Below are 24,619 nucleotides of genomic sequence, written 5' to 3'. Positions count from 1 at the left end.
TGGCATGTGTGGCGAGATGGAGGTGGGGTGTCGTGGTGTCTATAGGGCTGGCTCAAAGTCTGAGCGTGCATATTTGTTTTTACAAGAGGATGTATATTTACATGTGTCTCTCTAGGCTCAGTTTGTGGGTGGAGACAGGGACCGAGGCCGCAGGGACCGAGGCCGCGAGTGTCCACTTGTGTGTACACGTTGTAGGGTGTCAGTGCGTCTAAGTCTGTCTTTGAGGTTGCGGGTTTCGTGTCTGTGTGTCCGGGGACTGCGTCTTCTGTCTAAATGTCTAGGCCTCCCTGCTTTCCCCACCTCTCTCACCACCAGCCGGACCCTCAAGAAGACCAGATGGGCATTAAACTGAAAGGCTCAGCAAATCCTGAGGGGAACAGGGACTGACCCAAGCAATCCCTCCCAGGGGAATTCAGGGGTACAACCTCCCCCTTCCAGGAATATGTCCCCCCCACTCTAATCCCATGCGGTCCCCAGGAGCTGCCGCACTCTGGTGATGGAGCAGAGCGGTACCTGTGCAGGTGTGTGGAAGTATGTGTGGCTACCTTGTGCCTGTGCCTGGTGCAGACAGGTAATTATTTACACCAGGAGGGACACCCGTGTTCGGAAGTCCGCCGGCGAGAGTATCATGTGTGCTTTTCGATGGCGCCCACCTCTGTGACCACCGGTACCTGCGCGGGGGCCCGGGGTGTCCAGGGCCCGGGGTGCCCCTGAAGGGGGGCAGCGCCCAGGGCCGCGCGGACCCGCGCCTGCCGCGCCCCTGCCTGCCCGCGCGTCCCTGCGCCTCCTCGGCGAGCCGCCCGGGCCCCCGCGTGTCTCCGTCTCTGCGCGCGCGTCTCTGGGTCGCTCCGCGCCGCGCGTTCTCTCCCCCGGCGGGGAGGGGACGGGTCACACATGACTCATCTCGAGCCGAGCGGGGCTCCAGCGGCAGGGCGGCCGCCGCAGCTGGCGCGGGAGGAGGGCGGAGAGGAGGGCGAGCGGGAGGAGGAGGGGGCGGGGGCCTCTCCAAGTTTGTCGGGACCTTCTTGCGAGGCGGCGGCTGCAGCGAGGGAGGCCGGGGCTGCGCGCGAGCCGCGGGCGGGGACGGGGACGGGGACCGGGCCCGGGTCGGCCGGGCGGGCGCCTGCGCTCGGCTCCGGCTCCTGCTCCAGCCCGTGCGCCCGCCGCGGCCGTGGCCCCCCTCGGCGCGGCTCCCCGCGCTGCGCGCCCGCCGCGCCCCGGCCCATGTACTGGAAGCATGAGAGCGCCGCCCCGGCGCTGCCCGAGGGCTGCCGGCTGCCGGCCGAGGGCGGCCCCGCCGCCGACCAGGTGAGCGCGCGGGCGCCGGGATCCGCGCGGGCCGGGGCCGGGGCCGGGGCCGGGGCCGGGACCCAGCCGGGCCGGGCCGGGCCGGGCCGGGCCGGGGGGCGGCGGCCGCGCGGGGAGGGTGCGGGGGGCGCCGCGGGCGTGTGTGTGCGAGGGTGGGAGCGCGCGCGGGCGCGCGGGGGGGTCGTGGAAAGCGGGAACACATTATGCAAATGTTGGAGGAATTTCTCAAAAAAGCGATTTAGCAAAGACACAGGCGAATCAAGAGGCGCGCGGCGGGCTTTGTCCGCCTGAATAGGCGCTGATAGAGCGCGGCGCGGGGCGCGTGCGGGCGCGGCGCGGGGAGCCCGGCGCGGGGCCGGTCCCAGGGGCGCGCGGGCGCCGGGGGTGCCGGGGCCGCCTCGGGCACGACCGTTCTCGCTTCCTGGCCCCACTTCGCCCCCCACTTCGCCCCCATTTTGCTCGGGGTTTCCCTCACGCCGGCCCCCGAAGGGCGCCCGGCTCCGTGTCCACATCGCCGCGTCGGGGTCGCCGCGCGCGCGGGGCAGGCAGGGCTGATGCTCCCGGCGCTCGGGGTTTTATTTTCCTCCAGCGCCCTCCCACCCCCATCTCCTTTTTATTTTCTTTCTTTCTCTCTTTTCTCCTTTTTGCATTTTGTGCAAGGGAAGGGAAGCGAGCAAGGGGGGCGGGTGGAGGAAGAAAAAATTCGATTTTTAATTACTACCATTAAAAAATCAAATTTGCAATTCTTTGGGCGGCCTGATGGATCTCACTGATTGACAGTTGGAATTGACACTCTGGCTACCTCTTATCTTGGGCATTCACGACAATTTCTAATTGCAGGTAGTTTGTGTGTGTGCGCGTGTTTTTTTTTCCCCCTCCGAGGCTTGGATTGCAAGGGAACTAAGCGATTACTTCAAGAGCCACGGGTTAAGTGCAGGGAGAGGGGGAGAGAGAGGGAAAAAATCCAATCCAAATTCAAATTGCTTCATTAGAGAGACACCGCTTTTGTGGGGAAGGGCTTTAAATGCCCACTACAAAGTTAGGACTCATTGTTCCGCGCGGGTTTATATAACAGGCGCGGGGAGGCGCTGGGCTCAGGCTGCGCCGAGCCAGTTCTGCAGCCGCCGCCGTCTGCGTTCCGTTCCCTCCCCTCCCCCAGGTGATGGCCCAGCCAGGGTCCGGCTGCAAAGCGACCACCCGCTGCCTTGAAGGGACCGCGCCGCCCGCCATGGTGAGTTCGCTCGGCCCTGCCTTGCGCCCCTGGTCTCCTGGCGGCCCGGCCCTGGGGACCTGGCCCGGCTCTCTGGCCCCAAACCTACGTCCATGCGCTGGGGGGGCTCCCAGAGGGAGCCGCCCCTCTCTGAGTTTTGGGGTCTTCTGGCAGGGAATGTGGTCTTCGGCCGCTCCCAGCATCCAGGACGCTCAGGTGAAAAGTCGGAGCCGTCCCTTGCTCTCCAACGGGCCCTGTCATTCTAGTCCTCTCGCCCAGGGCGCGGCGTCTCGGGGGATTTCGTTGTCAACGGGTGCGCCGGGTTCGCAGATTTGCATCCGCTAGGCAGGCACCCGGCCCGGCGCCCACCGCAGCTCTGCTCTGCTCTTCTCTCCCCCGCGCGCGCCGCAGGCTCAGTCCGACGCCGAGGCCCTGGCAGGCGCTCTGGACAAGGACGAGGGTCGGGCCTCTCCGTGCACGCCTAGCACACCCTCGGTCTGCTCACCGCCCTCTGCTGCTTCCTCCGTGCCGTCGGCCGGCAAAAACATCTGCTCCAGCTGCGGCCTGGAGATCCTGGACCGGTATCTGCTCAAGGTGAGACAGGCCGGGGGTGGCGTGCGTGCTGGCGGGGTGTGGGGTGCAGCCCAGAGGTCTGCAGGGAGGCAACACCCGCGCCAGGTCCACGTATCCGAATGCTGGCTGAGCCCCCGCATGGGCGCGGGGCTTGAGCAAGTCTTAGCTTCTCTATGCGCCCCCCCACCCCGTTCCCGTCTGGAAAATGGCAAGAGTTTATTTGCTTCCACCCCCCTGAGCCTCAGTGTTACAGAAGAAAAGTAGGAAAGTCACACACACCTTCTGAGCGCCAGCGCCTCTGTCTGCAAATGGGGCCGGGAGGCTGGGGCCCCGCGCGAGGAGAGGCCGGCTCTGAAACGCGCCCCCCTCCGCCCCCTCCCCAGGTCAACAACCTCATCTGGCACGTGCGGTGCCTGGAGTGCTCCGTGTGCCGGACGTCGCTGAGGCAGCAGAACAGCTGCTACATCAAGAACAAGGAAATCTTCTGCAAGATGGACTACTTCAGGTAGGCTGCGGCGCCCGGCCCGCAGTGTCGCCGCAGGCAGGCCCTGGCGCGCGAGGAGGCGCCTTTCCGGCGCGTGGTCCCGGGCGCACCCCCGGCTCGGCTCTCCGCGCCACGGACGAGGAGCTCCAGGCCGCGCGCGGGGCCGGCGCAGGTCCCGGCCCGCGATCCGCCTCCGGTTCCTGCCACCCGGTCGCTTTCGGTCGCGTCTCCTGCTCCGTCTCGGGTCCTGCCCGAACCTCAGGTTCCGGTTCCGACCTCAAGCGCCTCGGCTGAGTTGGCAAACCGGGCCCTGGCCTCACCCCACTCGGATCCCAGCCGCGATTTGGCTGCATCTCCTGGGCGCTCAGGCCCTGGTGCCAGCCCTGCTCTGACCCCAGCCCTGACTCCGCGTCGTCTCTCCCAGGCCAGGCTGTGGGAGCTGCGCTCCAGGTTCTTGTCCCGGCTGGACCCAGACTTCATTCCCAGCTCGGGGCTCGTCTGTCCCCAAGCACTCACTTGGCATTGGCCTCAGAGCCAATCCCCTGTCTCACTCCATCTCTGGCTCAGTTCAGACACTGGTGTCGCTCGAGGGTCCTTGCGGTCTGGGGTCCTGTTCCGGCCCAGGCCCAGCCCCGTCGTCATTCTGGGCCCAGCTTCATCCTCTCTGAGTCTGGGCTCTCACTCCGGGCAGCTGAGGCAGGCACTGAGATGGGACAGGCAGGCAGGACCCTGAATGGCGCTACGGAGCGCCAGCGTGGGTCAGGCAGCTCTCTGCAGCAGGGCGGCCCTCCCTCCAGAGCGCCCGAGCTCCTAAGCACGTGGCTCCGGCCTGACTGGGTCACGGTGTGGAGGTCACTTCGAGGTCAGAGGCACAGTGGATGCCGCTTGATCCTGACCGGGCAAAGTTAGCCAGGGCTACCAAGTCTAAGGAGAATGGGGTGAGATGGGTTCCTGGGAGGGATGTCTGGTTCCCGAAGACTTTCTCAGGAAGTGGAGAAAGCACCTCTGCTCTGCCCCAGCCACAGACATCCTTTCCATCCGCGCCTGGGGCAAGGTCATGGCTTCATTTTCCTGGGAAGACCCTAGACTCAGAAAGATGCCCTGAGAGTCAGGAATGTGGTGGAAGGCCATGCCGGCCCCCCGCCCCTGGCACTGAGTCTCCCAGGACTAGGAATGAGAGGACACGTGTCTAGGGGGACGCCTGCAGCCTTAGGCTGGGGTCCTCAGGAGCCAGGGTGGGCAGGGTTGGAGAAGTGACTTCTGTTGTGCATGGTTGTGAAAAGGTCTACATGGGGGGGGGCGGTTACCTGGGGGCCTGGACTCAGCCTTCGAGGAGAGTGCGTGTTTCTGTGTTGTCTGGATCTGGGGGAATTCATCACCCAGCTGGGTCAGGGGTGTGCAGACAGCTGGTGTGCCCCTTAATGACAAGCTTTTGTCTCTTAGTTCATGTGGGAGCCTGTGTGTCTACATGTGAGTGTTGGGACTTTGTGTGTCCGTGCGCGCGCGCAAGGCGGTCAGGACAAGATTGTATCTGGACAGGGACCAGGAGGTGAGAGGCTAGGGAGTCTGAAATCCCATCATTCCCCCGCCCACCCTCTCCTCTCCTCTGAGGGGGCATTCCTGCTTAAGGCCTCAACCCAGGGTGGGATGTGAATGTGGATTTCTGGATGTGGACTGCTGGCGTGTGGATGTCAGAGGGGATTATCATTGTGTAACCAGCGTGTGACGTCTCCCGCCACTGTCTCCTCTGACTGTGGGAAGGAAATGGAGGATAGAGACCCTGTCTCACCACCTCCCTGTTCTAGGCCTGACTTCAGTTTTCAAAAACCAGCCAGCTGCTGATTAGGGGCTTCTTGGGCACATCAGCTAGCGGGACAGGGCTCCTGCCTGGACAAACCAGTAGGAAGGTATCTCCTGTAAGGCAGGGCTGCCCCCCCCCCTTGCTGGCAATCTTGGTGACAATGGACCTTACAAACCCATGAGCTACATGCTTCTCAAGCCCGGCAGGACCTGGACGCTGTGCTTTACTAGACCTGGAAGGATTAGGCAAAACTTGGGTTCTGACTCCACTGTTCAGAGTCTCCACTCTTCACTGCATTGGGTGGACAACTTTGTGGGCGAAAGTAGACCGGGCTCCGCTGGGCCAACACTGAATCACTGTGTGACCTTGGGCAAGTCACTGCATCTCTCTGCCCTCAGGGCAGCCAAGCGTTCAGTGGAGGAAGGAAGGCTCAGCAGAGGCTCCTGAAATAGCAGGGGACTGACCGGGCACCGCAGAGGGATGCCAGGCACGACCCCCGGATGGCATTTCCTCCAGCAGTTTCAAAAGGGTTGGGTGGGTTATTTCTGAGCTGCAGGTTCTTAGCACTACTCCTTTTCCAGTGACAAGAGCTCCCAAAGCAAAACTAAAAGAGGTTTTTTTTTTTTGGTGTAGGAAATGAGGGGAGTCAAAACACACATTCCCCTAGATGAGGGAAGGAATCCTGGCCCTTCTGAGCACCCTCCCTCGCCCCACCCAGGGCTCCCTGCAGGGAGCCCCACCTGTAACAAAAGTAATAAAACCCACAAAAAGGGAAAGAAAAAAACCAGTGAAGCCCAGATGGGGACAACTGTGTCCTCTGGGGGCTGCTGTCAGGGGCTCTCCTGGCGGTGTGGGAGGCCAGGGAGGAGCCAGCCACTGAGAGTCTCTAGGTCTCTGTCTCCTGCGGCCTGGGGTGGAGCCTCTGGTGGCGTAGGGACTGGCACTCTCTGCTGGAAGAGAAGTCAAGATCACCCGGTGGGAGGGGGTGGGAAGCAGTGAGCTAGCTCTCACGGAGGGGAGCCGGGTGCTGCCAGGGGGTGTCTGTGGGCCTCTGGTCTCAGGTCCAGGGAAGGGTTTCTCCTCCTCCTTCCTATGCCCCAGCTCTCCCCTCTGGGACACCATCCCATGGGGCTTCCTTCAGTGTCCCCTGGCAGTGTCCTCGGGAAGCCTGGGCAGGGAGCTCCCTGCAGCGAAGGTCCCATGCAGAGCCTGGGGACAGTCTAGAGGTCTAGCGCTGCCCCTGGCTCCTTGGCATCGTCGGAGGGGCTGGCCTTCCACCGGCTGTGTGCCCTTTGAAAGGCTGCTGGACCTCTCTGACTCAGTTTCTCCAACTCTCCCTCCAATTATGCGTTCCACCAAATTCCCAACTTCCCGCACTCTCTGAGTCCGAGCAGAAAAAAATTATCACCACCAGGGAAATATGAGGCTGCTTTTAACTCCCTCACTTTTCTGTTAAGACCACTTTTCTTTCCGTTTTCTTCCAAGAAGTGGAGAAAAGTCCTGGGGAGGGGTGTGGGGAGCGGCATTCCTTTTGGGGGCATATCTCCAGTTCAGGTCTCCACTGCCCTCAGCAACCACAACCACAGGCAATTTCCTCCCACCCACCAACCACCCCCGGGGGGCATGGGCTGGTCTGCAGGGCCTGCTGGCAACCTTGCTCTCCTGAAGCACCCTGTCCAGCACATAGTTGGGAAGGCTGTATCCCAGGAGAGGGGGAAGTGACAAGCCCAGGGCCAGATGGGGGAGGAAGGGAGGGGGGAGCGAGAGAGATAGAGAGAGAGACAGAGAGAGACAGAGAGAAAGACGGAGAGACAGAGAAAGAGACAGAGTTTGTTTGCAAGAGGGGCTGGCAAGGGTGAGGCCCCCTGTCAGCAGAACTGTGTTAACTCTTTCCTTGCTCCATTCATTTAATCCTCAGATCCACCCTGCACATGTACTACTTGCAGAACACCCACATTATAGAAGGGGAAACTGAGGATTATAGAAGGGGAAGCTTGCAGCCCGGGCCTGGCTCCTTGACAGTCAGATTGTCAGAGCCCCTCAGTGCAGGGTGGGGTCTGGAGCTGGCAAAAGCAGGCTCTGCTGGCCCCGGACTCCCTGCCCACACTGGTTGCCTTCACATAGGGAGCAGTACTGTGCGGGCCCTGGGAGTGCTAGGGCAGGGGTAACCTTCTCATAGGCCCAAGACTTGAGCCACTTTGCCAAGATCAGGCCACCTTGGCCCTTGGCCTTTTGACCAGGGGGGTGGGGAGTAAAGAGTTAACTACCTCTCCTCTTGATGGGGCTTGGGGTTCAGAGAGTGCCCAGGGCTGGGCCAAGGACCCCTGAGGTTTTTGTGCCCTGCTGGTTAAGGCAAACCTTCAGCTTTCTCTCCTCTACCCTTGAGCAAAAGCTCTGACCTAAGTGGGGAGAAACACCCCCCCCCCAAGAGTGAGAGTCCCAGGGGACCCTCAGAGCTAGGAAGCGGCCCCCCACCGCGGCAGAACGCGGCCCAGCAACCGCCAGCTGTTGGGGGACAGATGTTGGGGGAGCTGAGAGCGGGTTTCAGGGGGAGGGGCCTCGGGCAGGGACCTCCGAGGCAGGGCGTTTTAACCTCTTAATTGCTGGTTCTGTTTTTTTTCTGACTTCCCCTAAGGTTTTGCCTAGAGAGGAACAGCTGGCTGAGAAGGCTCCGCCTCCAATGCCCCCCGAGAGTGCCCTGAACTCAGAATCTAAGTGAGCTCTGGTTTGAGTTTCGGCACCGGCTCGCTGGTTCCCTAACTGCTGGCCTTCCCAGCCCCAACGTCCGCTTCCTCATACAGAAAGGGGGGCTGCATAACGGGGTAGGGATTATAATGAAACTCCGATGGGCTCTTCCGTTGCGATTCATTCTTCCAACGTGAGATGACTCCCCGGGATCCAGGGCTGGAGGCCAGGCAGGTGCGCCCACTGGTCCCGGGCGCGCGGCTCCTCCCGCACAGCCTGGGCGCGGGACACTCCTGCTCCTTTCCCGGGGAGGCAGCGCAAGGAGGTGTGCAGCGCCCAGCCCAGCCCCGCCGGTTCTTCTTGTCCAGAAGCAGGGGTCTCTGCCTCACACCTCTGCACCCCCAAAGCACCTTTGCCCCCAGAGTCCGAGGAGAGGAGCACCTAAGCTTGGGGTGGGGATTGTGACGCCCCCTAATCCCTTTGGCGCTGCCTTTGCAGCTCTCGAACTCCCCTTTCTGGAAGTTTCGTTGTTTTTGCTGCCGATTTCGTTGCTTCCGGAATCTGGAATCGGTGGCTCTGGCTTTGCAGCCCGCCTGGGAAGGATTGTTGGTTTATCGGAGCCTCGATCTATAAACCCCCTTGTGATCCTTGTTTGTGCCACTCACCCCTGGCTTGAGCAGGAGACAAGTTTCTGCTGCGGCCAAACTGCTTTCAAGGCTGCCTAATGATGCCCCTCCAGACCACCGTTCACCCAAAGATCAGCAAGAGGACGGTTTCCGTTGACTGGGTTGAGCTATGGCGAGCACAGGGAGATCCTAGGGCTGGGGACAAACCCTGGCATTTGGGGTGGCCTGCGGAGGGTATGAAGTTCCTGAGAGGTGACTGGTGGCGCCCTCCTCGGAGCGAGAGAATGGAGCACTGTGAGCGGCCAGCCTAGGCTCAGAAGAACGTAGCCGGGTGTCAGGGACTGGTGGGGTGAGATCAGGGGTGCATGGGAGTCTTGGGTGTCTCCCTGGCACACACACACAAAAAGGAATCCCGTAGAGCCAAGCACTTGAGGACTCAGGACCCGGACTACCCTCTGGTGCTGCACAGACCTTGCTGTGGAGACCACAGACCAGACCCGCAGCCCTGTCACATGGGTTGTTGAAGGCCAGGACCTTCCCCTCCCGGGCACTTGACTCCTTGATAACCACTTCCCACCTTTGGGAGAGTCTGGATCTCAGATCTGTGTGGGATTTTCCAGAACCCAGGGTCCCAAGTGTGAACGGGACTTGGTCAGACCAAGCTCCTTTCCTGTGCATGCAACCAGGACTCAGTTCTACTCATTTATGTGCGGCTGCTTCTGCAGGTTCTAGGTCTTTCTGTGCCTGGGAGGGGACCTCAACTCTGAACCCACCCTCTGTGTGGTCCTGTGCTCGTGACTTGCCCACTCTGAACCTCTGATTCCACTTGTGCAAAGTGGGTACACGAAGCCCAACATGAGGGGTGAAATGAAGGGGTTGCAGGTCACTGTACTAGGCGGTCACTTCTTCCTCCTGGAGGCCAGAAAGGACCCCCCAATCTGGATACTACTCTTGGGGTGGGGGGCAGAACCCAGGGTGCACCAGGGTTGGAGTGGGCTGGGGTGGCCAAAGTGATTTCCTGTCCCCTTTACTGAGGGATTGCAAACGCAAGCACTGACTATCTAAGACTCTTCCCTGAGGAAGCCAAGTATCCCAGGTCGGGAATGCTTCTGTTTAGGAGGGTGGTTGGCCTGGCTAAGACACACACCCTGACTGCCAGAGACAGGGTGCCCTTTAGCTCCTAGTCTAAGAGTGGCTGGCGGTACGTCTGGGAGCTGGGGCTGCTCAAGCAGCAGTTGCTTGCATTTCCCAAGGCAGGCGGGACTGTAACCAGCACGCTGGCCGGGAAGGTTCCTGCACACACTGACAGACAGTTCTGCAGGCTCCTGGGGTAGGGATGCAAGTGCGCTGGCCCTGGCCACACAGAGGCCAATCTTCTTGCTCCTCTCCCAGGAATCTGAGACGTGGAAGGGCGCACCAAGAAATCTGCCTTTACCAAACCAATGTGATCAATGCAGAGAGGGCGGTGCTGGGGGCCAGGGACACCAGGGAGGGCGCGTGGGAGTGGCAACCGCCAGTGCAAACGCCGTGAGTGGGAAAGTGCTGCGGGGGTGCAGGCACGAACAGCTGGGACTGACCTTCCCCTCTGGCTGACCAGGGGCTCTTGCTTGGGTAGGGGGTGGAGGAGCTTAAGGAAGGCTGGGAAGGAGATGCGTCTGAGAGGGTGTGTTCCGCTGGATTTTGTAAACTCCAAGGATCGTGGATCAGATCGTGGCAGTAGAATGGAGCCAGCACAGGATTTTAAGCGGGGGCAAGAGCAGGAGTCAATGTGCGTGCGGCAAACTCTGCCAGTGGTGCTGGTGGCAGAGCCGGTGGTGGGCACAGGGAGACCAGGGGGAGGCTGGCAGTGAGGGGTGAGGGGTGTGCGCTTGGAGCCTGGCCTGGAAGGGCAGCCTTGACCCTGGAGAGCAGGAGATGGACCCCCGGGAACTTAGGAAAGGGACACACAGCACCTGGTGAGTGCTTGGCTGTGGGACTAAGCGAGGAGGGGGCGGTGTGTATGATTTGGGTTCTAAGTTTGAGGCATTGCTTGAGGCATGGCCCCAGTCCCAGAAATAGGGTGTGCACCAGAGGAAACCGAGGCTCAGAGGATTGGGCTCAGGGTTCCCTCACTTAAAGAACACACCTTCGGTGCTCAGGGGTCAGGCTTGGGCTGACTTCTGGACAGGGGGAGGGCCTCTGGGGGTGGCACCCCAATAGCCGGGCCACTAAAAGGTAGGGAAGTGGGGAAGAGAGGAAAGATTAAGGGGAAGGGAGCAGTTGATAGGGGGTCCTTTAAAAAAAAAATCTTTTTAACATTTGCTGCTTGAATATCATGCGGCTCCAGAGTCTGGAACTAGCTGTGTGCTCTAAAGACTGCAAAGCACTAAACCCATCTGTGTAGTTATTGTTGTTGTTATCTCATTCTGCTGAAGGCAAGGGAAAGACTCAGAGTTAAACAATTTGCCAGAATCACAAAACTAGTAAGTGCATATCCGTGATTCCAAGAAATTCGGAGCCTCTTTTCGGCTGTGGTACAGTTTACCGGGCTCGGCAGTCAGACTGGCTCCGGTTTCTGTCCTTGCAAGCTGTGTGACGTTGTGCAAGTTACCTTACCTCTCTGGTCTCCATTTTCCTTATCTGCAAAATGGAGATTATTTGGGATAATCAACAAAAAACATTAGAATCTTGCCGGCCACATGATAAGTGCTAAACCATTTGTCTGTTATTGTTTTCCCCAACACATATTAATAAGCAGACCAATGTTACATATAAATATGAGCGATCGTTGCAGAAAAATTAGAAATCTCAGAAAAGCATCAAGAAGAAAATAAAAACCACTTGCCACCTCCCCTTCTAGGTGGGCACTTGATTGGGGGAGAGGGGTGTGAATCTGGGCAAAGGGAAATTAGAGAGAGAGAGAAAGCGCGAGCGAGCGAGCTTGGGGGTCCTGGCAGCCCACCGGGGCTTGGAGGCAGGGAGAAGGAGCTTATTTAAATTTGCCACCCTCTTCCCTGCCCACGCTCTCTAGCCGATTTGGGACCAAGTGCGCGCGCTGCGGCCGACAGATCTACGCCAGTGACTGGGTTCGGCGGGCGCGCGGCAATGCCTACCATCTGGCCTGCTTCGCCTGCTTCTCCTGCAAGCGCCAGCTGTCCACGGGCGAGGAGTTTGGCCTGGTGGAGGAGAAGGTGTTGTGCCGCATCCACTACGACACCATGATCGAGAACCTCAAGAGGGCCGCAGAGAACGGTACCAACCCTCCCAGCCCAGCACCCAGCCAGCACCCCTGCCCCCAGCCCTCTCCCAAGCGTCCCTGCCCCCAGCGCCTTATCACCTGGAGACAGTGTGGGAGTGGAGCCGCCGGCCGCCAGCAAGGAGCAAGCCCTTCTGGCTCTGCCTTTTGCTTGGGAAGTCACTGCTGGTCCCTGGAAACGATTTCCCCATCTGTAGAAAACGGGGCTAATAAGACCTCTCAAAGATAGACGAGCCCAGGTGTTGTAAATCCAGGACTAAGCTGCAGGGATGATTCAGTGGCCTACCCCTCCTGTTGGTCTGGGGGGCTCATCAGCCCCTGCTCCTTGGAATCAGGCTTGGGCCAGTCTTGGGGGGATGCTGTGACCCTGTTCTCCCAAATCCCACCCCAGCAGCTCCAAGCCAGAAGTATGGGGGTGGGGTGTCATCCTGGCCTTTGGGTCTGGAGACCCCAGCTATTTCGGCATGGCCAGCCTCTATGGCCTCAGTTTTTCCTCTATGGCCTCAGTTTCCCTATCTGTGCAAGATGGATGTTGGGTTAGGATGATCCTCAAAACTCCTCTTGTGATACCACAAGACATATGAGCCCAGGGTCCTGGTCTTCTAGGGAGTGTGAGGGCACACGTGGTTTGGGGGCTAGATGGGAAGAATGGAGGCTGGAATACAACCCAAGGCTGGGCCCCTTTCCGTAATTTTCTTGTCCAGGCCTGTGGAAGCTGCTACCTTTCTGTAACATGGATTGTTTTATGTGATCCTTACAACAACCCACTGGGGTAGATGGTGTCTCCCCATGTTAGAGATGAGGCAGAGGTCATCTTCAGTATGTGACTTGCCAAAGGTTAGACTAGTCGGTCTGGACTGCCTGACTCCAGAGCCCAGGCTCATAGCCACCATGCCCTACCACCCTATTGCCAAGCTCCAGAGTATTTAAATCAGAGCTCCCTGAGCGGGAAGCTGCTGGGATGTAGCTGTCTTTTTGAGTTTCATTTTCCCGTTGAAGAAAACAGGCACTCCAGTCCTTGTCCTCTCTGTTCTTCTAGAGCCACTAACACCATAAAGTGCCAGCCCCACCCCTGGGGCCCCAAGACCCCAAGGGTGTACCTAGGTAGGGAGCAAGTGAAGCAGGGGTGCTGTGGAGATTTCTGCAGTGGGGGCAAGCCAGTAGTGGCACTTGGGATGGAGACCCAGGAGGCAGGGCTCCCCACACCTTGGGGGGTCAGTGAACCCAGGCTCCTTCTCAGTTGGATCAACCAGGACCACCCAATAGCTTTCGCAGTGACACCCAACCCCAGATTCCTACCATGTACAGAACTTGATGGCTCAGCCTCTGATCTCCGTTACAGATCAGCCCTCAGTTTTGATCACGTTTATACTTTTGAAACTTAAACACACACGTTTATCACAGGAAAATGAGACACGGTAATTAAGAAAAAGAAAGAAAGAAAATAGAAGAAAATAAAGGTCACTCCAAATGCCACCACCTCTCTATATTTTGGTGTATATGTATAGTGTAGATGTGTTGGGTTGTTTGTTTTTTTCCTATTTAAAAATAACAATAAATGGTGAGCAGTGGTGGAGTACTGGTGATTTTTAGTTTCTTCATTGTGCTCATCTGAATTTTCTGAGCTTTTGCGAAGAAGCAGGTATTACTTTTGTATTCTGAAAAAATGAGATCTTAAAAAACTAAAATGGAAATGGAATTGTATGTTGGCAAAAGAAATAGAAATGGAAACTAACTATCCAACAGTTAACAAAATTAAACCTGAGAGAAATAAAGGGACTTAGGATTATTGTAAAAAATCTCAAAAGTTAGAGAAATATTGAAGATACAGCCTCCAGCATCCTATCCCTCCCGGGTAACCCTAGCTGACAACCTTAATGCAGATCCTTCCAGACTTGTCCGTTCCACCCCTTTACAACGTTGGGCTCCGGGTTCTGGAAACTGCTGGCTTCTCAGCGACGCCAGCCTTTGCTCCCCGAGATTTAGCTGTCAGCAGCGGGGAGCCCTGTTGGGAGCCCTGGCCTTGGTCAGCGTGAGGTCGAGGTGCCCTGGAGTTCTCTGAACTTCTCTTTCCCCTGCCACGAAGCGAGGATAATGTCCTCCGTCCTCGGGGATGTGAGTACAGGGAGAAGTCCGCCTCTGAGCAGACTCTCAGAAACAAAAGCCCCTCCCCAAAGACCGAGCTCGGGACTAGGACCGGGGGATCCCCGCTTCCAGCCAACTGCGCTCCTGACCCTTCCAGGGACCAGCTCCCCCCACCCCCGGCCTTTCCAGGCAGCCACTAGAAGAGATGGGGACGCGTGGTCAGCCGCTTCTGTCGCCCCCAGGGAACGGCCTCACGCTGGAGGGGGCGGTGCCCTCGGAGCAGGACAGCCAGCCCAAGCCCGCCAAGCGCGCGCGGACGTCCTTCACCGCCGAGCAGCTGCAGGTACCGGGCGGGCGGCGCGGGGCCGGGCGGGGGCGGGGCCTCTGGTGGGCGGGGCTCGGGCCCTCTTGGCCCCGCCCCTCCGCCGGTCCCGCGGGAGGAGGGGCGGGGCTGCAGCCGTGTGGGCGTGGCCTCCGCGCCGGCGCGTCTGATTGGGCCCGGGTCCCGGCGACCCCGGCGCGGGGCCTCACGCCCCTCCCGGCGCGGGCAGGTGATGCAGGCGCAGTTCGCGCAGGACAACAACCCCGACGCGCAGACCCTGCAGAAGCTCGCGGACATGACGGGCCTCAGCCGGAGAGTCATCCAGGTGCGACGGGCGGGCCGCGGGGGGCGGGGCCGCGGGGCGGGGCGGGGCCTCGAGGGGGCGGCGCCCGGGGCCGGCCCACGTGGCCGCGGCTGCCTGGCTGCGACGCGGCGGCGGCTCCTCCTGAGTCCGGCCCCCGCGGCGCGTCCACCCGCCCCGCGCGGCTGAGCTCCGAGGCTGTCGTTCCAGGTGTGGTTTCAAAACTGCCGGGCGCGCCATAAAAAGCACACGCCGCAGCACCCCGTGCCGCCCTCCGGGGCGCCGCCGTCCCGCCTGCCCTCAGCCCTCTCCGACGACATCCACTACTCCCCGTTCAGCAGCCCCGAGCGGGCGCGCATGGTCACCCTGCACGGCTACATCGAGAGTAAGTGACCGCGAGGACCCCCGGCCCCCCGGACCTGGGGGGCAGGGGTGGGCGGCGGGCTGGGGAGGAGGGCGTGGACGCTCCTTGTCCCTCGAACCACGGTCCCTTGGCGCAGGCCAGCTGCAGGGCCCGTCCAGACGTGCTTTCCAGGCACCCACCTCCGCCCCGGCCGGGGACTAGGGAGACAGCAAGATGGACACGGTCTTGTCCTGGTAGAGCCCGCGTCCCGGTGGGGGAGGCGACAGGCTGAGACCCAAGGATGGGGAGCAGGTGCTGAGCTGTAGGAGTAGGGACAGTGACATGAGAATGGCAGGCGGCGCTGGCCGCACATGTGGGCAGGCCTTGGCGGGAGAAGCCTCCTGGTGAGGATGGATTAGTTACACAGGTCAGGGTGGCCGTGTAGCCAGGGCTGAAAGGCCCTGGGCAAACCACCTGATCTACTTGAACTTCAGTTTCCTGATCTGTAAACTGGGATGTTCGTAGTGCCTAGCTCCCAGGGTTGGCGATTCCATGCATGTATTTGGTAAATACGTTCTGCGTGGCCTGTGTCCTAAGCACTCAGATGTGACAGAGAAGACAGTAGACCAAGCGTGTGTGCTCCACGGGCCACAGTCCAGGAGATGGGTGGGGAGACAATAAACTGATCAAGGAGGGAGGCTGGCATGTCAGTGGGCACCCAGCACCATGGGGGTGTGTGGAATGTGGGTCTTGCTGGTGTGACCTTTGAGCAGGAACCTGGAGGAGAGAGGAAGTGGATTTGTGCATTTCTGGGGGATGAGCATTCAGTGACTCTGCTATTGAGCAGGTGCTTGTCACAGATTTTTCCCTCTTTGAGTTGATTTTCCCCTTTGATTGTTTCCTCAAGACTGGGCGTGACTAGGAAAGTAGAATTGGCCACTCCTTACTCACAAACTCAAATCCTTCCTTCTCCCGCTCCAAGTAAAAGGGAGAGAAGGGAGGTCAGAGAGAGCTGTGGCTTACTGAGCTCCTGCTGGGTGTCATCGTGCAAATTGTGTTTCTAAACACCAGAGGCCACCGTGCCGTGGAGCACAGTAAGTGAGCGTGAGCAGCATTCCTTAATGATCAAGACCGTCAGTCTTTAAGCCCCATTTCTGCCACTCACTGGCGGTGTGATGTTGGACTAGCTTCCTCCTCTGTGAAAGGAAGACCATCCGAATACCTATCTCAGGGCAGTGTTGCGAGTGTCAGGGGAGGTCATTGGCTTCGAGTCTCCAGCGTTTGGTCAGTTCTGGGTCGGTCGTAGCTGCTGTGTGTGGTGGGGCTGGTGCTGTTTGCCTGTGCTGGGACAGCAGAGTCCTGCCTCGCTGCCAGTTGGAGGCCACGTCTCTGTACTATTCTGTTTCTGAGCTATCTGCTCAGTAGGAGGGACTTTTTCTCCCTTTCCTCACTGAACAGTGGCTTGTGTTCAGGCTGCAAAGAGCCCATTAAACATCTAGTTTATCTGCTAGAGGCTACAGGGGCCAGGCCTCTCTTGGTAGCAGGGGTCTGGAAACCAGCTCGCACTTGCTGTGAAGTTGGGCTGGATCTGGCTGAGCCCAGTGGGAGGGAGGCCATGGTCTCCAGGGTCATGCCAGGACTCTGCCTACATACTAGGTTGACCACGCCCAGGTCTATCTTTGACGGCTAGACTAGCGACTGAGGGGCCCTTTGCTCTTCCCCCTTGAGGTGGACCAGCTTGGGGCAGGAGAGCAATTGGACCTGTCATATCCTGCTGAGACTGAGGTCGTCTGAGGGTTAGGATTTGCAGTAAAGTGACGGGGTCTTGCTTTTTTCGAAGCCTTTGAGCTGGGAAGTTGGTGAAAATTTTAGAACCAGAAAGAAATTTTTTTTGCTTCGCTGTTTACTTATGTCACTGGATCCTGAGTTGTCTGGAACCTTAGAGTTTGGATTTTGATAAGGAACTTTTGGAACCAGACCCCAGGAAAATGCACAGACACACATAGCTTTCTGTGTAATCTTAGGCCGTTCCTGAACCCCGGGAGGCACCCCAGGTGAAGAACCCCCAATGGATCTGATGGCAGATTACTGGGGCTTTGGTGGTGGGTGTGGTGAAATAACATGCAATTGTTGAGGGTAAACCTATAGCCCTGAGCCGTACACCGTGGTGTAATTCAACATTAGAGCAATAAATATAATAAAAATCAACCAAAGTAAGTGTAAATGGGTTAATAAAAAATTGTCATCTAATAAAAAAACTCATACAGCTGCTATTATTCTGCAAATGAAGGGGCTGTAACTCAGAACGACACTTGTCCAAGTTATGTATCAATTATAAGCCCCTCTGTCACCAGAGAGAGGAAGTGTAGGGGGGAGAGAAGGGCCGTGGGCTTTTCCACGACAGTGGTAAAGAGGCTGCAACATGAGAGATTTGGGTCAGACACAAAGGGGACCTTGTCCAGCAGTTTTAGATGTTGGGAAAGGATAGGAGATTTGTCGAACAGGCCCAGAGCACACCTGCTCGATGCCATGCCTCATTCTAGCCACTGGAAAGCCCCACAGATCTCCAGTCTAGAAAACAGAAAAATCCCTGCTCTCCCGGGATCTTGCCTTCTCGTTGGCAAAGACAGGCAATCTCAGTAAGCCATAAAAATACACCCTGAGCCAGGTGATGGGAAGTGCCAAGGAGGGAAAATGAAGCTGGGTGGCAGGCCGGGGAGGGCGGGCTGGCTGCTGGTGTGGTTGCCGTGTACTCGGCACGGGCAGGGCGAGCGACCCAAGCATGCTGGCGCCCAGTGCAGAGCCCTCGAAGGCGTGGGCATAAAGCCTCGGTGAGACCCGGGAGCCAAGGTGAAGGGGGCTAAAGCCTTGCTTGTAGGAGATGGGCAGCCCGGATGCGTTTATGAGGGTTTGTTTATCAGAGAGCTGGGCAGTGTCAGAACTCTGCGAAGACTGGCAGCAACACCATCGCCAGCCCTGTGGAAGTTCTGTCCGGGGCCACCCCTCTGGTCGGTGGCAGAGGTGGTCGCAGGGTTTCACGGGGCAGGTGGGGTCCTGGTGAGACCGAGGCGTGGGCTCCAAGGCATCCTCTCGTCCGCAGGTCAGGTACAGTGCGGGCAGGTGCACTGCCGGCTGCCTTACACCGCGCCCCCCGTCCACCTCAAAGCCGACATGGATGGGCCGCTCTCCAATCGGGGCGAGAAGGTAAACGCAGCCAGGAGGGCTGTGGGCGGGTCGGGGCCATTGTGCCGGGCGTGGGTGCTGGTGCTCCTCATCACGAGCAGCGCCAGGCCCCGTCGGAGCAGAGCCCCTCTGCCCAGCACACTCGAGCCCCACTGCACTCCTGGGCAGTCTCTCCGGCGGCCCCACATTCTGCTGCGGGGTCATGCCAAAGGCCTCTTTGCAGCCCCAATAGGGGGTGGTGGTGGTCTCTTGCTCAGATTGGTGAATCGAGTTATTTTGTGCCCATCGTGTGCTTCCTCGGCCCCCTCGCTCTCACGCCTTTCCATTTCTGTCTGTTGGAAGCGAGTCTGCAGCTGGGGGCGGGGGCAGGTAGCAGGTCACAGATGACCTTGGTCTGCTTTGTGAGTCCTGGCCTCCGGCTGTCTAAAGCATTAGGACCGAACGTCCAGAAGGGGCCTCGGCCTCACCCCTCCAGGCTGGGAAGCTGTTTCCCGGCTCTGGGACCCTCTCCTCAGTCTTTCTACAACTCATAACGCGGTTGAAAGAGGATGCAGTGGCTGCGGGGTGGGGGGGGCTGCAGGGGAGTAGCCCCCACCTCCCTCTCAGCTCCAAGCCACCTCTTCATTAACCTTGAAAGCCAGGCCTCTAAGACAGCCTCTCATTTTAGAAATAGGGAAACTGAGGTCCAGGTAGCGCCAGGGCACATGGGCTGAAGGAGCAGCTGTGCATCTATTCATTCACTTAATCCTTTATCAGCCCACATCTGCTGTTCCGACTCACGTGTCCGCAGCCCCGAGTCAGTTTCCAGGAGCACAGAGATGAGGACAGCTTGGTCCGTGCCCGTGAGGAGAGTCCAGGGGGACGGCACAGGCCGCCGTGGCTCTCCAGGATCCTGGGCCATTTAACATGACAGGCACACACACAGGCTTGGGGGCAAAAGCAGTGAGAGATGGGCTCGGGCTGCCAGGTAGAGGAGTCCCGACTTTGTCCCGGGGTCTGGAGAGCTCCTTCAGAGGCATCACTGTAGAGAGGTCCTCAGGTAGGCCCAGCAGGGGTGTGGGCCATGAAGAGAAGGCCAGGGCCTTGGGGCTGGACGCGTCCTCGGGTGCCATCCAGTCTGGTAGAGCGGGGTCTTGGTATACTTCAGAATCACAGGGTGGGCGGGGGGCGTGTGAAGATCCAGAGCCTCTCCTTCAAGAGCTGGCAGGAGGCCAGGGGTGGGGCCTGGTTCCTGGGAGAGTATTGCCCTGTCCGTGGGATTCTGGTGGGCAGCAAGGGGCAGGGGCCACTCCTCCCAGACAGCCCCTCTTACTTCACTTCCTGTTGCGCACCTACTGTGTGCTGGGCTCAGTGGGAAAGCCTATCATGCAGGGGTGCTGGCCCTAGTGGAACAGATGCGTTTGTGAGTAAATGATAGCACTCAACGCAGCGTCCTGTGGAACCCCGGGATGGGCGAGCGCGCCTGGGACACATGCAGCCTCGCAGTGAGAGCAGGTGTGGGTTGAGCAACTGCCCTGTTCATAGCAGGTGCTTTACGCACCCTGTCTGACACCTTCCAAACCCTGCATGGGCGTAAGGATCGCTTCCTTATGGGAAAGACAAGGAAGCTAGCTGAGGCTCAGAAGGACATGACTTGTCCGGGGCGGCAGCAAATCTGCTGGATGCTGAAGCCTGCACAGTTCAGTACTCCCTTCATTCTGTGCAGCACTTTATAGTTCCCATGGTGCCCTCTCTGGCCTCCCCCTCACACCTTCCCTGGGAGGAGGACTGTGCGTGACTCTGCCTCACACCTGCAGAAGCCGAGGCTCAGACCGAGCAGTGAGGCCAGGGCTCTCACCATAGGCATGGGTGGGTCCAGCCGAGGGTTGCCCCTGGCCCAGGGGCTGCATGGCAGTTGGCACGGTCCTGCCCTCAAGGACCATGTAGCTGAGAACAGTAGGCGAGCGGCCACCCCCGAGGGTGACAGGACCGCTGCAGGGAGGGCTGCAGCCTTGAGCACCTGGAAAAGCGAGTGATGAGCTCTAGGGGAGAAGCAGGGGACGAGAAGGGATTCCACATGGAGAGAAGAACATGTTTGGAGGCGAGGGGAGAGCTGGGGGGAGCTGGGGGCAAGGACCTTAGAGTGTTTCATGTGGCCGAGTCCCAGCACATGGGTGATGCTGACAGATGTCAAATAAGCATGGGCTGGGACCACTGAACCCCGCGGGGCCGTGGGCTTTATCTGGAGGGCAGAAGGGAGCCTGGGGCCTTGCGAGGGCTGGGCGCAGCCCCTGGAGATGAGCCCTTGTCTCCCAGATGCTCAGCTAAGCTTGCAGTTGTGTCTGGCTCAGCGAGAAGGGTGAGCCGGCCAGGCCAGGCAGTGTTGGTATGGAAGACTTCTGGCCCTGCCTTTTGCTACTGAGCCAGAATTCTCTCTTGTTGGGCCATGTCTCTAAGTTCACATCCAGCAGCTCCGCAGAAGTCTCTCTCCCTCCTTCAGGACCTTCCTCCTTCCCACTGCCACTGCCAGGGCTTCCTGCCAGCTCTAAGGGGACCTTTTCTGTCCACAACTGGCCAAGTCCCTGGGGCCCAGTGGGCTGTCTGTGGTCAGCGCAGGCCTGTATGGGCATTCTCCCCGTTCCTCCAAGCCTGAGCCAGCCTAGCTATGGGGAGCCTCGTGCTCTGGGGTGGGCCCTGAGCCCCCTCATCAAGATCAGCCTGGCCTGGCCAAGAGAACGGCTCTTAGCATTCGGGGCAGCACCCTCGCCTTCCACCCCATCATAGTTTGGCCACATGCGCCTGTAGTCTCCAGAACCACATTTCTTCCTGTCCTTGTCTCCTAACCCCATGCTTTCAGAGCTTGGAAGGCAGAAATCAGGGCCAGGTGCTCACTGATGAGAAGGAGCGACTGAAGCCCTTCCCTCTTGAGAGTGTTATTCTTAAGAGCCCAAAGCTGGGCATCCCTGGGTCTGGGAGAACATGCCTGAAGAAGGGAGAGGCCAGGCTGTGGGCACTCTGGAGTCAGGCCAACTCTGAGTCCCAGCTCTGCCCCTGCTCACGGTGAGTCCTGGGAACACAATTAGCTTCTCTGAGCTCAGCACTTGCATCAGCAAAATGGGCATCATGATAGTTCCCACCACTGAGAGTAAATGCAGTAACATCTGCAAGTTGCCCAGCTCAGGGCCTGGTCGCAGAAGGTGCCCATGCGGGCTGGTTATTCTTATTACCGTCACAGAGATAGTCGTCGCGGCTTTCCTCACGGGCTCCAATCTGGGCAAGGGACATTCTGATCTGGAAACAGAACAGCCATAGGGCTGTACCCACTTGATGTCCCGGCACCCCGTGAAAAGGCACATCTCATTGACTAGACAGCCGGTCAGCCTTGACCTGGGCCTCAGGGGACTGGCATGGCGGCTGCAATGAGAGATCAGCTGGGCATGCTGGTTGGAAGGGGAGAGGGGAAGGGGCAGACAGTCTGATGGTTCATGGTGTGTCAGACCTGACACACACCTGCCTGGGCTTTGTGAAGACTTGGGGCAGTTGAAGTTCCGGGCCCGTGGCCTGGTGTCTAGGCCCCCAGGGCACTGCTGTCGTGGTGGCCCTGGACTGTGGAGGCGTTGCGATAATGACACCTGGCTCTGCAGCCAGGCCTGGGTCCAGCAGGCCTGGTGTAGACCCTCTGAGACTCCGAACCTGCACAGTGGACGCCTCCTGCGTGGCATGACTGGAGGCTCTGTGGCCAGGGCCAGCATCTCACTCAGCCTCCCCATTTTTAGGAAGAGGTTTCATCGCCCCTTTTTTTTCAGCTGAGGAAACGGGCTCTAGGGATGAAGTTGCCTGTGGCACATAGGTGGCAGAGCTGGGATTTGAACTCAGGTCTGGACCCTGAGCCACCCTCGTTTTCCATGGCTTTGAGGACTTTGAGGGGCTGCCTGATGGGGCAGCACCCCAGCTCAGTCACCTCCCCGCCCTCCTGTTGCAGGTCATCCTTTTTCAGTACTAACGCTGCCGGCTCTTCCGCATCCGCCCGCGGGCGCCCCACAGCTGCCCCTCAGCCGCTGAAATCCAGTGTCTGAGCCGCCTCCAGGGATCCACCCGCTCCACCTTCGCCCCTCGTCCGCCATCCTGCCCGAAGCCAGCCGGGCCCCCGTGCCTGGCCTTCCCCTCTTCTGCTGAGACTCAAACCCGCCAGGAGCACCACAGAGAGTCCCCCTCTCGGAAGGCAGACTCCCCGAAGCTGGGAATCAGAGTGAAAACAACGGCCTGAATTTTCCACTTAGACGGAGTCATCTTCAACTTCAGCTGATTCCAATAGCAAAAGGCCGAGCTGAATTGTGCGATGCCAACAGCCTTCACATTTACAGGTTTTCTTTCTGCCCACATTGGCCTTTATTTACTACTTCCTTGGAACCATCTCTGAATTCTGAATAGCCGGCAACCCCCCCAATGTTATCCACTCTGTTGCTTTTGTCTGGAAAACTCTACAGTGTTTGTGGGATGTCCCCAAAGGAGAGCTATGTTCTAATTTTATCATTTCCATCTGTCTGGTTATGTCAAGTTAATTCAGAGAGAGAAGAGACACTGACCAACCCTGAGGGGCCCAATAGGGCAGAAATGGAGGCCTGCCCAGACCAAGAGGTGGGGGCATAGGTGGGGCCTGGAAGTGGGGTGGGGACAAAGGCCCCCCCTTTGGTTTAGAGATCAAGAAGGACAGGGCTCATTGGACTGGGAAAGACACTAGCCATTTTAGGGAGAGGAAAGAGAAAATCAGGATGGGGAGGGGAGGCCCTAGTCCCACCTGCCATCCAGCATCTACTATGTGGAGACATAGCAGAGATGGTGTTGGACAAGGTGATGACGTTTTTGGACGTCTGGGCTGGTTAGGATCAGGGACCGTTTTGGGCTACTTGTTGACTCCTGATAGTGGTGCTTAGGCGAGGTCTTCTTGGGGGGGACTACTCTTGGGGAGCTGGGAATGGAGCCCTGGGAAATGTCAGTGAGAATGTTCATTCTGGACCCCTCGCTGAGTGGAGAGAGGGTGTCTGCTGCCTAGTGAGTGTGCAGGTCTCCAGCGCCGCACTGGGCTTCCCACCAAACCTGCCCCAGCTGGCCCCACCCCCTCCCAAGAACAGCGGCCAAACAGCTGTGTTCACATCCACACTAGCCTGCTGCAACTCCTCCATCCCAAACAAAAGGGCTTGGGCTACACAAGACCATGATTTATGTTTTCAGGGGATGCCCCGTTGTCCTAAGCTTATCTTGTCACTTTAGAAAAACTTGATGTCCTGATGCATTTCCCACTAGGGGCTGCTAGAAAGCGCTTTAGCCCAAATCCTCCTTCCTGCTTTGGTTAACCCGATCTGTTGCTTCTGGAAGGAGACTCTAGGACTGGGAAAGCAAGTTCATGGTACATATGTATCGGCTGTCCCTCTTTTGCCCATGGCAGACATCACAAATCAAATGCAGCACTCTTTCTCTCTGAGTCTGGATAAAGTTTCAGAATTCAAATGCTTGCAGCGGGCACTTAAAAGGAAAACCTGTGCGCCATCTTTGCTCTGGGACCCAGAGGAGGGCTAGACCTGGGCGCAGCCCAAGAAGGGAACCTGCTTACTATCCCTCCCGAAGATGGCTCTAGCTGGCTCCGGGCAAAGAGAAGGCTCTACTCAGCATGTGGTCAGTACCGCTCAGTTCAGAACTCATCCAGTGAATAAGGTCACCCGGCCCGGCACTGGGTGCTGATGTTAACAGGAGCCACTTGGCCTGATCCCTGGCTTTGGGAAGCTCTAATCTCTCCTTTGATTTTTGCTCCCGATGATCCAATGTGCAACCATGTGGTAAGTGAGCAGCCGAGCCCTGCCCGGGGTCACCCAGTGCCCACTCTGCCTTGAGCCTCCCCCCAGGGTCTGTTCCTCACGTGGATCACATGGTCGTAGCATGTTGCAGTTCAGACATGTCTCCACTAGCCTGTTAGAGCAGCCTGGGAACGCACAGGCCATCAAGACTATTTATTTAAATACAAAACAAAAGGGGGAACACACACACGGAAAAAAAATTGTAAGCACTTTTTTGTAAAACCAATGTCTGTTTTGTTACATACCTTTCATGTTGTGCTTTGTAAATGTCTTATTTGTGTAATAAATAAAGTTAATGCAAGTAGAAGTGCTGGCACTTACATCCAGAACATGCTGGAATTTCATTTCTTTCCTGCACCCTGGCTAAGAACTCAGGCCCCTGGCGTCTGGAATATGTGGGCTGCTGGACAGTGCAGTGCTTGTTGGTCAGTGAACTGAGTGTCACAAATTTCGTCTAGGCTGCGTGGGGCCGCCCTCTCGGAGCGCGCACTCCCTGCTGGGTCCCGGGCTGGCTCTTGGCCAGCGAGAAGGCCCAGCGGGTCTGCCCGAGATCACACCACAGAGGGACCCTTCTAATGTGCTGAGAGGCAGGCATGGGGCAGGGTGGGGGCACTGGAGTTGGATCCTGGCAG

General features: G+C 58.6%; 1 protein-coding gene across 2 annotated transcripts; it reads left to right on the top strand.

The window, feature by feature from the left end:
• The first annotated feature begins 1,134 nt into the window (after nt 1–1,134).
• LHX6 (LIM homeobox 6) lies at nt 1,135–24,309 on the top strand. 2 transcript variants are annotated; one of them, XM_037493666.2, is made up of 10 exons: nt 1,135–1,308; nt 2,468–2,539; nt 2,930–3,112; nt 3,475–3,596; nt 11,698–11,918; nt 14,250–14,350; nt 14,559–14,654; nt 14,841–15,015; nt 18,074–18,177; nt 22,118–24,309. In XM_037493666.2, the coding sequence occupies exons 1-10, from the start codon at nt 1,225–1,227 to the stop codon at nt 22,136–22,138; spliced, it is 1,179 nt and encodes a 392-aa protein (XP_037349563.1). In that variant the 5' UTR covers nt 1,135–1,224; the 3' UTR covers nt 22,139–24,309. The 2 variants fall into 2 exon arrangements, with proteins under 2 accessions (XP_037349563.1, XP_037349564.1); XM_037493667.2 differs by lacking the exon at nt 18,074–18,177 and having other exon boundaries at nt 1,225–1,308.
• The last annotated feature ends 310 nt before the right edge of the window (nt 24,310–24,619 follow it).

The sequence above is a fragment of the Talpa occidentalis genome, unplaced genomic scaffold, assembly GCF_014898055.3.
Source record: "Talpa occidentalis isolate TD23 unplaced genomic scaffold, MPIMG_talOcc4v2.1 talOcc4.7, whole genome shotgun sequence".
In the NCBI taxonomy this organism is placed as follows: domain Eukaryota; kingdom Metazoa; phylum Chordata; class Mammalia; order Eulipotyphla; family Talpidae; genus Talpa; species Talpa occidentalis.
The sequence above is the reverse complement of the archived record's forward strand: the minus strand, read 5'-3'. Positions and strand labels throughout refer to the sequence as shown.

Excerpts from the sequence above, each read along its gene's own strand:
- LHX6 (XM_037493666.2), top strand. The coding sequence starts at position 1,225 with ATGTACTGGAAGCATGAGAGCGCCGCCCCGGCGCTGCCCGAGGGCTGC. Across the intron at positions 1,309-2,467 it reads GCGGCCCCGCCGCCGACCAG|GTGATGGCCCAGCCAGGGTC; the intron begins GTGAGCGCGCGG and ends CCCCTCCCCCAG. Across the intron at positions 3,597-11,697 it reads TGCAAGATGGACTACTTCAG|CCGATTTGGGACCAAGTGCG; the intron begins GTAGGCTGCGGC and ends CACGCTCTCTAG.